At 42.6% G+C, this 11,720-nt stretch overlaps 1 protein-coding gene across 1 annotated transcript; it reads right to left on the bottom strand.

The window, feature by feature from the left end:
• Positions 1–9,520: 9,520 nt before the first annotated feature.
• Positions 9,521–10,907, bottom strand: LOC110869078 (protein MIZU-KUSSEI 1). Its single transcript, XM_022118374.2, has 2 exons — positions 10,519–10,907; positions 9,521–10,313 (listed from the first exon to the last, which is right to left on the bottom strand). Exons 1-2 carry the CDS (start codon positions 10,780–10,782, stop codon positions 9,693–9,695), a joined length of 885 nt encoding a protein of 294 aa, XP_021974066.1. The 5' UTR covers positions 10,783–10,907; the 3' UTR covers positions 9,521–9,692.
• Between the last annotated feature and the right edge of the window lie 813 nt (positions 10,908–11,720).

Here is an 11,720-nt window from a genome sequence, read left to right as displayed (position 1 = left end):
TTTTGCCTAACGCAGGTCGCGGGGTCCCTCCACGTTTGCAAAACGTGGAAGGAGGTTCACTAGTATGTAATTGTTATTTGCTTTGAAGTTCCTTCTTCGAGGCGAGCTCGAATCCAGAAAAGAAAGCAGATAGAATGAGTGTGTGGTGAATGTGATGAAGAGTAACTTGGAAGTGATCAAGTACTCTTTGAATGACCAGAGATTAAGGAATCTCTCTGTTTCGGAATGTCCCAGAAGTGAAAATGAGTTGTCTTCTTATAGGGGAAGACATCTCCTGAAATGGCATATACAAGACTAGCGAAACCTGTTTGCAATGGAGGGTTTCCCCTTTTGGGGTTGAAGGCTTTGGACCCCTGGTTAATAGAGTGTACTTGTGCAGACCTGCTCTGAGTTTGTGGGCGTGAGTTGGTGAGGTGAGTCTTCAGATGTGACTGATTACTGTTCCTCGCTTTTCTCACTTTACAGCTTTTCATCCGATGAACCTTTCAACCTTTTAAGCTCTTTGCATATTAGTCATTTTATTTGACCGTCGTCAGCCCCCCAAGTCAGAGGTTTTTGGGGTAGTATGCTCAAAGGCTTCTGACTTTTATGCATATGTTTTAAAGGTTTCAAGGGTTCGTTGCTTGGAGGCTTGAAAGGCTTGAGGCAGTTACTTTTTGAATTTTGAATTTTAAACGATTGACAGTTGATTTGATTGACGTTTGTCAGGCGGCGGTTTTGCAGGAGCCATTTATTTACCTTTATTACCCCTGCTTTAAAATCATATTTATTTTATACTTGTAAAACTTCTTCATTTTACTCACAATCATTCCAAGTTTCTTCCTTCAGGTTAGTTTTCTTCTTCATTTTCGTTTTTACTTTCTTCAAAAATGGGTGCTCTTAAAGATTTAGCAAAGTCATTCTCTCGAATGACACAAGAGGAAGTAGACTTGTTTTGTTTGGAGTATGGTATTGATAAAAAATTTAACCCAACTGCCCCTGCTTGCGATGTTCCTGTTGACAAACCAAACCCTGGTTCGATTGCCTTGTATTGTCGTCATTTTCAGTGGTCTAATCTTCGTTACCCTTTTTCGTTTTTCGTTTTGAACTTGCTTGAGTATTATCGCGTTTCTTTTGGGCAAGTTCATCCGAAGGGGATGGCTAGGGTTTTTCACTTTGAAATGTTGTGTCGTGCTCTTGGGTATGATCCCTCTTTGTTGCTCTTTCGGAGGTTTTTTCGTTTAGCCAAAAATGGTGACTGGTTCACCTTTGAGACATCAAAGGTTGATACTTGTCTTATTTCATCCATGGTTACAACGCTTGGGTCCTGGAAGGATCGATTTTTCTGGGTTTCTGAATCTATCGTTCCTTTCAAAATGGTGTGGAGGCATCCGGATGCTGTTCTTAATGATCCGGAGCCTTCTGAATCAGAGTTGAACGATGCTTTTCTTTCAGCCATTCGGGGGTGCCCTTCGAGGGTTCGTCCCTTTCCCGAACATTTGTTAGTGCTTTTAGGGGTTAGTAATATTTGGGGAAAAGCCGATCGGGATCCGGTGTTAATGAGAAATGGCATTGGTATGCATTTTCCCCCTTATGCCTTTTCTTATTTTACTTTGCTTATGACTTATTTTCTTTTGTTTGTTTTTACCAGTTATGTCTGCTTTGGACTTTATCAAGAGTGACGACACGTCCGATGTTGTGTTTGAGGATGCCCCGTCTGTTCCGGGTGAGAATGTTGTGGTTAGGACTTCCGAGCAAAGGTTTGAGGGCACGGGTTATGCTAGTGTTGCCAACGTTAAGGGTTTTACCAAGTCTAATGCTTCCAAGTCTTCAACTCGCCGATCTTCTCGTCGTTTGTTGAAAGCTGGTCCTCAATCCACTTCTACTGAGCCAGTGGATTTGACTGATGATACTGAAGTTTCGGAGGATCAAGTTGAAGCGGGTGTTGAGAAGGACAAAGAGTTGGTTGTTCATGGTAAGAAGGTTCGAGGCAAGAAGGTTGTCCCTGTTCAGGAATCTTCAAGCAGGGACGTTGAAGGGTTGAACCCTGAAGCTACTTATGTGCCTGCTTGGCTAGTGAAGAATGATGACACCTTCAAGGATGCTGCTGTTTGTGAGGATGCTCTTATTCATCTTGCTCCTCCTTCTGTGCGCGAAACCATTGCTGAGATGGATGATGACTTTATGTTGTCTCGCATGGTTTTAACCACCTGTAACCTTGCTGCTATGCTTCCTCAAGGGATTACTCACTTTCGCCAGAGGATGCAGGAATATGAGGACTTCTCAAGAAGAAGGATAAAATGAAATCCTCCCTAGCATCAATGAAGAAGGAAATAGCTGGGTTTGCAGAGAAGGAAGCAGCGTGGCAGAAGGAGGTTAATGATTTGAAAAAGATGCATGATATTGAGATGGGTGATCTGAGGAAGAGCTTTGAGGCAAACTTGCTGAAGCTAAAGGCTGACCGAGAGGCCTTGGCTGTTCAGCAACAAGCTTTTCGTGAAGAAAAAGAAGGGTTAAAAGCTTCGGTTGGCCAAGTTACTGCGGACAATCAGTGGTTGATTGAGCATGGTTTCCAGCAGGTTGTCACATACCTTTTACATTCCAAGGAGTTTAACTCTGCCCTTTGCTTGGAGGGAATGGCCCAACAATGTCCATTCCCCATTTATGGAATGGCCATGCCGAGGTTATGGGAACCAGGTCATGTTTGGGACTTTTTGGTATTGGGGAATGGATTTGACAGGCATCACATTTCTTCAATTGCTCAACGGTGTCACGATGCATTGATGGCCAGAAGTATCCAAGGTTCATGAGCTTTGCAACCACCGACCTAGCTCCAAAATGAGCTCCACATATTCCTTCATGCACTTCCTTAATCAAATACTTGCTTTGTTCGGGGCCCACACATCTTAGCAAGGGTGCAAGGTAACCTTTTTTATAGAGGGTTCCTCCTTGCAACACATATTGTCTTGCTTTGATCTTTACTCTTTCGGCTTCTGTTTGATCATTAGGTAGTTCATTATCTTGAAGGAATTTTTTGATAGGAGTCATCCAATTTGGATCTTCCTCGGTGACTACATCTTGCACTTCCAATTCATCAATCGACCGAGCCTTTAACACTTCAACCAACACCTTTTTCGTGAGGTGGGCGAACGTGAGGGATGCCAATTTGCTCAAGGCATCGGCCTTTTTGTTTTGGGATCTTGGAATCTGTTTGATGTTGCATGTCTGGAAGGTGTTCATTAGTTCCTTGGATTTTTCTTTGTACCTTCTCATGTTGGGCTCCTTGGCGACGTAGCTGTCATTAACTTGGCTTGATACTAACAGTGAATCTGTGAACACTTCAAGCTTTTTGACCTTCATTTCTTTGGCCAGTCGTAGGCCAGCGATCAATGCTTCATATTCAGCCTCGTTATTGGTGGTCTGAAAATTAAAACGGAGAGCATATGTGAATTCTAGCCCCTCAGGGTTGATTAGGACTAAACCAGCTCCTGACCCTTCAACGCTTGAAGCCCCATCAGTGAATAATTTCCAGGCTTCAGGGTTGGAGGGTTCAGCGGTTGTGGTGTTTACTTCTTCAATTGTTTGGTTTAGGACTTCAACTAGGAAGTCAGCCAGGACTTGAGCTTTAATGGCTTTTCGTGGGACGTAGGTGATGTTATGTTCACCTAGTTCCACTGCCCATTTTGCTAGCCTTCCTGAGTTCTCGGGTTTTTCAAGCACATTCTTGACAGGTTGGTCAGTGACCACTTGTATAGGATGTGCTTGGAAGTATCTTCTAAGCCTTCTGGCTGTTTGAACCAGGGCTAGAGCGAGTTTTTCGAGGGGAGGGTATTTGGTTTCAGCTAGTTTTAGAGTTTTGCTGAAAAAATAAACGGGTACCTGAGCCTTGTCTCTTTCAATAGTGAGAACTGCAGTGATGGCTTCGTCGGCAATTGAAAGGTACACCGATATGAGCTCCCCAGTTTCTGGTGCTGCGATATCAGGTAGGGAAGCTAAGTGCTGCTTCATTTGATTGAAAGCTTCTTCAGCTTCATCGGTCCATCTGAAATCTTTTTTATCTGAACAGTTCTTGAGCGTTTTGTAGAATGGTAGAGACCTTTCGGCCAGTTTTGAGGTAAAACGCTTCAAGGCTGCGAGCTTCCCGTTTAAGCTTTCAACCTCCTTCTTGGTTCTCGGTGGTTTAGCTTCAAGGACAGCTTTTACCTTGTTAGGGTTGGCTTTGATACTTTGCTTTCCAACGATGTGCCCCAGGAATTTTCCTTCATCGAATCCAAACGAGCATTTTTCCGGGTTGAGCTTCATGTTGATCTTTCTAAGGTTTTTGAAAGTTTCTTGGATATCATCAAGCATTTGGTACTCTGTTTTGCTCTTAATCACCAAGTCATCGACATATGCCTCCATGTTTCTACCGATTTGGTCTTCAAAGGCTTTATCAACGAGTCGCTGATAGGTGGCACCTGCATTTTTGAGGCCAAAAGGCATCTTTTGGTAACAAAAAATGCCCTTGTCTGTGTGGAAAGCTGTCTTTTCTTCATCCTCCTTCTTCATGAGGATTTGGTGATAACCTTTGTATGCATCAAGAAAACATTTAAACGGATACCCCGTGAGAGAATCAACCTTGAGATCAATTTCCGGGAGCGGGTAGCAATCTTTGGGACAAGCCTTGTTAAGATCTTTAAAATCTATACACATTCTCCAAGAGTTGTCGGGTTTTTTGACCATAACAGGATTTGCAATCCATGATTGGTACTTGACCTCTCGGAGAATGCCAGCTGATACAAGCTTTTCAACCTCTTGGCAAGCTGCCAGGCTTCTCTCGGGTGCCAGGCTTCTTTTCTTTTGAACCACCGGCTTGACATTAGGTGGTATTCTTAACTCGTGTTCAGCAATGTTTCGAGGGATCCCAGTCATATCTTCAGGAGACCAGGCGAACACATCACTGTGATGCTTCAGCAGCTTTTCAAGGTATGAAAGAGTCTCTTGGGAAAGGTTGGGGTTGACCCTTATTCGTTGCTCGGGGTATTTAGGGTTGATGACTAACCCTTGCTTGTCTTTCTCACCGTTTGAACTTTCACCCTCGATCAGGTAAGCTTCCTGAGAGGGTTGAAGGGTTGCAATCCCTCTTTCAGTAGGAAATTTGACTGTGCCATGGCCGATAGACACTGCCATGTAGAATGCACATTGTCCAGGCCTCCCTATGATTACGTCATAGTTGGAAGGGATGTTGATAACCACAAAGGTCAGTGGTCGGGTTCTTTCTTTTGATCCCTCCTTGAAACAAACATCAAGGGTTATCTGCCCCAAAGGCTTCAAGGTTATATCGGCGATACCTTTTATGGAGGTTCCAGAGGGTTGAAGCCTTGAACGTTCCTCATCGCTTAATTGGTTGAAAAAAACATGATTTCAGTGGCTGCTCCCGTGTCTATGTATGCTTTTCATGTTTGTAATGTGCCCACGGTGGCTTCAACCACAAGGGGACCAGGAAGTGGGTCCTTCCTTGTTGGGGGGAAGCAGACACACTGAAGCTTCCAATCTTCCAACCGTCGCTTCTTGTAAGGAACCTTTTCATCAGAATACACCATGTTTACTTCCTTCCCTTTGCCTTCAGCCATTTTGTCTCGAACCCCTTTTACCAAATGAGCGAGCTCTCCTGACTTAACAGCCTCTTCAATCCTCTTTTTCAGTTGGAAGCAATCATTGGTGTGATGTCCCTTTTCTTCATGGAACTCACAGAGTTGTGTGGAGTTCTCATTTTTTTGACTCTTGGGGAGAGGCCTGGGAGGTCTAAAGTTTTGCTTGACTTCTTCCGTTGCCAGGATTTCTTGAGGGGTTTTGGTGAGGGGAGTGAAACTCATGCCTTTATCTCTGCCTGAAGGGTTTCGCCCTTCAACCCTTCGAGGGTCTGAACCCTTTGGGCGTCTGTCGTAAGAGTTAAAGTTTCCTCTCTTTCTGGCTGGGCTACTGCTTCGCCAGCCAGACCCCCTTTTCCTTTGTTCTTTGATATCCACAGCTTCCTCTCCCCGAATGTGAGCTTCGGCCCTTTCAAGGGCTTCCTCCAAGGTTTTGGGTAGAGATTTGTTGAAATCTCGTGTGAGATATTTGGAGGTTATGGCGTTCATAAAACCGGCCACTCTCATTTTCTCGTCAGCCCCTACATAGGTTAGCCCTTCTTTCTTGTACCGTTCAATGAATGCCCGAAGGCTTTCATCGTCGCGTTGTTTTATCTGGAAGATTACTGTTGCGTCCTTAACGTATCGCCTTTGTTGGGAGAAGTTTGCTAGAAAACCTCTGCTGAGATCGTCAAAGCTTCGAATGCTTTGAGCAGGTAGGTCGTTGAACCAGATTCTGGCGGATCCAACAAGAGTCTGCATGAACATTAGGCAACATTCAGCATTTGACCATTTTTCTATTCGAGCGGCACCAGTGAAGATCTGGAGATGATCTTCGGGATCTTCAGTCCCATCATACGTTCTGATGTGGGCTGGCATCTTGATCTTTGACTGAAAATCATAATCAGCTATCTGCCTTGAGAAGCAGGAAAGGTTATTTGGCTTGTAAGGTTTAGCCAAGTCTTCTTCAGGTCTTGTACCTACATTGTTGCTATTGCCATGGTTTCCCTAGGTGGCTAGCACTTGATTGATGAAGTGTTGCCATGGGAAGTTGGCCATCATCTGTGACATTATGTTAGGTATGAGATTGAAACCCTGAAGGCTTCCTGGACCAACTGAGTAGTTTACCCCGAGAGGGGTGCTAGTAACAGCACTTCGTGCTAAAGGGAGCACGGACAGAGCTTGCTCCCACGTGGTAGTTAGAGAAGTGGGACAGCTGGTCACCGGGGACTGTAGGAGTTGATCAAGTGTTAACTCGTGTCCCAGAGGAGTGCCACTAGCAATTGGTTGGGAAGAGAGAATAGGATGAACAGTTGGATTTGTCATAGTGGATAGATAAGGATGAGGGTTTGAAGGGTTGCTGGGGCCAGCCTCACCTCTTGTAACAAAGGGTGGTAGGGGTGGCCCAGGAGACAACGTTGGCTCAGGTTCGTCGTAATCTAGACGAATCCTTACCCCCTTTTCCCTTTCTCTATTCACATGCTGGTTAAGAAGTGACCTTAACTCGAGGAAGTTATTAGCGACCCCCTCGGGGGTAAGTTCAACACGTGCCGGGGTGTCCGACACACCAACGTTGGGAGACGGAGCCCCAGATCTGGATGGGGTTGGTGTGTTGAAGGTAAGGAACTCGGGTGTACTCCCCGGAGTTGAAAACGGTGTTGTTATAGTTGTGTGAGCTAGGCCACTACCCGGGGTGGAGGTGTTAGGGATCTGGTTCACCTCTCCCGGGGATCCACTTTCTGACATGGTGGTTTTGAGTGAAAGGAGCTACACTACTAGGTCTTTTTTTTGAGAAGAAACAGCGGCGTAGCCCCACGGTGGGCGCCAACTTGTTGATGCAACAAACACAGGACCAAGGATGGTAGCTAAGTTGGTTAGGCAAAAGGGCTGAAGGGTTCAGTTTTGCCTAACGCAGGTCGCGGGGTCCCTCCACGTTTGCAAAACGTGGAAGGAGGTTCACTAGTATGTAATTGTTATTTGCTTTGAAGTTCCTTCTTCGAGGCGAGCTCGAATCCAGAAAAGAAAGCAAATAGAATGAGTGTGTGGTGAATGTGATGAAGAGTAACTTGGAAGTGATCAAGTACTCTTTGAATGACCAGAGATTAAGGAATCTCTCTGTTTCGGAATGTCCCAGAAGTGAAAATGAGTTGTCTTCTTATAGGGGAAGACATCTCCTGAAATGGCATATACAAGACTAGCGAAACCTGTTTGCAATGGAGGGTTTCCCCTTTTGGGGTTGAAGGCTTTGGACCCCTGGTTAATAGAGTGTACTTGTGCAGACCTGCTCTGAGTTTGTGGGCGTGAGTTGGTGAGGTGAGTCTTCAGATGTGACTGATTACTGTTCCTCGCTTTTCTCACTTTACAGCTTTTCATCCGATGAACCTTTCAACCTTTTAAGCTCTTTGCATATTAGTCATTTTATTTGACCTTGGGCTACCCCGTCGTCAGTTCCAGTGGTTTTTCTTTCAATAGTTGTGAAATAAGCCTACAATGAAGATGCACACAACCTGTTCGATGAAATTCCTGAATGAATTGTGTTACTTAACTTGCAGGATTTTATGTAACTTTGATGGTGACATATCCAATCATAGTCACTTCCTTTTGGAGTAGGAATTACATGGTGGTGATGACGTGGTAAACAATCTTTATTGTGGCCCCAGTTAAAAAAAATTATGTTTCCAATATCACCTAAAATTTCAATTTCATGTGATCTTCCCTCTATATTTATATTTAAAAAATATCCAGAATATGGATTTCGGCTGATTGCCTTTAAGAACTGCTAACATATATGGCATGACAAGTAGAGAGTTGATGTTTATCACTTATAACTTGCACATGTTATGCTCAGCCATTTGGGTCGATGTTTCCCATTTGTCTCTTCAAATGAAAAAAAAGACAAAAATGTTGAAAGCATAATGTCAAAGTGGTAGGGTACTAACTTATTATCATTCTTTGCCTGCATAACAAGGGGTTTGATGGTGTCGGCTATTGGCGATCTATAACCAATCGGTTCGGTTAGGGTTGTTTTCATTTTTCAGTTAGTGACAGTTAAGCGCTTCAGTTACATTTTAGTTAACCGACTACTGGGTCTACGTTTTTGTGGCCGAATCTTAAATTAATACATATTGGGCTTGAACAAGAATATGGATTCACCCCATTGTCCAACTTACAAAAATTGCTCTCCTATTTTTTGATATATATTCAGATTGGAAATTATACATCTATTGGTTGCATATGATTCGATTGGTTAACTCGATTTGTTGAACAATGATAGCCGGTATGGTAGTAGTACTTGCTAGAATATATTAGGTTAGTTGTCACTAGAGCTAGGCCCATTAGCTTAGCCCATTAGGATTAGAGTTTCTATTTTGTCTAGTTATACTATTGGTAGATTGTAACATACTATCAAACTCAATAACATATCTCTTATACCTTCACAGAGCTAGGCCCATTAGTTTAGCCCGTTAGCTTAGACCGTTAGGATTAGGTTCCTGTTTCGACTATGCTGGCTTTTTTATAATGTAAACTAAGTTGATTACTAAAACAATCCGAACTAGATATTTGATTTTGTGCTTCTATCTTGAATAACCAAGCATGGAAAAAACGGACGGGTCAGGTAACGGACCAAAGCCCAAAATGGGTTCAGGTCAAAACAGGCCCTACTAAAAAGTATCAATTTGGTTTGGATCAAAACGGGTCATCTGTTATTATTTGTTCTTATGTCACTAATGTGGTGTGGCAATGGTTACTTGGGTGGTATTAACCCATTTGGACACGTTCGAAGTTAGCACGTTTCACAAGAGCGACTTATTTTGACCCATTGTATAATACAAATGCACCAAATCGTCTGAAACCATGCCCGTTTCTTGAAGCATAGGTTATGATTGCCACATGTATAGCTAACATACAAGACATGATACAACAAAAACAGAGAATACAAACCGAAAAAATGGAATTTTGTTATGCCCCTTACAAGTTATTACAAAAGGATCAAATACATATTTACAGTAAATCTCTAACTCGGGGATATACAGACACACACATGCATACATATATACATACAGATGATATTATCATAATATTATTATGATAAAGAAATGTTTTTCAACTAGATGATGATCTGAGAAGAAATATACTAAGCTCTTGCCCAGAACTACGATTATTCGAAGATGGTGGTCCAACATGATCAGGGTTTATCATGTGAAATGACTCTGAGTTTGTTGAACCGATAATCCGCCGAAAACTGGCTCGTAAGTACATGATACCATCGATTCCATGACCATTTTCTGGTGGCAAAACCCCTGCCCCTGCAGAAACAGATTGCATACGGGTAAGGGTAGCCGAGTCAGCAGATGTCATCTTACGTCTAGTCGCATAACCAACTTTCCGACCATCACAGTACATAGTCCAGACAGATACTTCAAATATCCCACCACCATCACCGTTTATACGCGGCTTCTGGTGGTGAGCACTGGCCTCCTCCACGAGAGCAATGCGGAGGAGACCGTGCTGCATCTCTTTGGCTAAATAAGATGTGGGGACAGCGAATTCCAAAAGTAGAAGAGGGTGTGATAATGATGATGATAAGGTGGTGGTGGTGGTTGTTCTTCGTGATGGTGTACGTCGATGGTGGTTGTCGTCCTGCAGGCAGAAACTGACTCGTCCGTTTCTTTGCCCGAAGAATGTACCTTTTACTGTGGTGGTAGAGGATGGCAATGAACGATTCTACAAGATTAAATGATGTTGAAAGAATTTATACAAAAAAAATAATGATGTTGGTGAATTATATATACCGAAAACCAGAATAATAACTAACAAAAAAGTTGAAGAAATATGATAAACTCGGTTAACAAAATGTTCATAAATGGTAATCAGTTTTTATAATCCTTTTAACAAAAGATCTTGGATTTGCAGATGGTTATATGCTTACAGTGGATGGGGATGATGATGGTGAATCTGTATCGCTTGAGTAAGCCGAGGAGGAAGAAGAAGAATGTGGAGAAAATTTAGCGGGCTGAGGTTCAAAACCGGCAGCACAACAAGCCGGGACAATGCAGTCAAGCATGGAGCGTAGAGAGCGCCGCAGTCCAACCTCCCTGCTGCCGCAGTCAACGGTGGTTGCGGTGGTTGCGGTGGTAATCATATGCATTCCCATAGGTCCTCTTTCACTTCCCAAATCTATGATTGTCCTCATTTTTATTTGTGTTGTGTAGATGGTAACTAAAGAAGTCACTATATATATTTGTGTATGTATACTTGGGCTATAGGGTGTGGTTGGAGCCCCACACCCTCCAGCCTTACTTAGGGGTTAAAGTTTTTAAATTTTTTTCTGGCTTTTTGGGCAGAAGAAAAGTGTAGGAATGTTGGGTAGAGAGTAATCAAGACCAACCAAGCATGCACATAGTGATGAGTGTATGAGGGTACTTTTAGGAAAAGCAATAACAAAGATCAATGATTTGTCTATTGGAGCCCCACCCACCCTTCAAAAATCAACTCGAGGTGTTTGGTCGGTTTAGGGGGTGTTTGGGAGTGTTTATAAAACTCTTTATTGACTTTTTGGAAAAATTAGTATGAAGTGACTTTTTGGAAAAGTCATTTTTCCTCTCACATACACCCTCATTGTCAAACATTATTTTAAAGCTTATTACTTTTCAAAAAGCCAATAAGTCAATAAGTTGTTTCAAAAAGCTTAGCCAAACATGCCCTTAAGATCCAAACAGTTATGTTTTTGTGGTTTGCTGTTTTCGGTTAAGTTTAAAACTTGAAACCGGTCATTTAACCTTTATTGTGTCTATATGTGTTTCTTCTCATGTTTGGAACATGGAGCATGCAGATGTATTATCATAATACATAGGCTTTATCGTTTTAAAAAAGAAACTAATGATTTAATGTTTCTGGTTAAAATAGTGAAAACCAGTCGCTGTGCTTTATCGTTTTCAAAAAGCATAGTTAGCAGTTCACTTTAGAAAATACATATTTTTTTAAATATATGATTGTGATTTGGTGTTCAAAAAAAAATATATATATGATTGTGATATTGAAACACACAATTAGCAATTGGTGGTGTTTAGTGGGGCCTTGGGCCTTGTCACCACTACGACACATAAATCTGAATGTTAGATGATTAATTTG

Source organism: Helianthus annuus, chromosome 12 (genome assembly GCF_002127325.2).
Source record: "Helianthus annuus cultivar XRQ/B chromosome 12, HanXRQr2.0-SUNRISE, whole genome shotgun sequence".
NCBI classification, from domain to species: Eukaryota; Viridiplantae; Streptophyta; class Magnoliopsida; order Asterales; family Asteraceae; genus Helianthus; species Helianthus annuus.
This window is presented reverse-complemented; position numbering and strand designations above follow the sequence as displayed.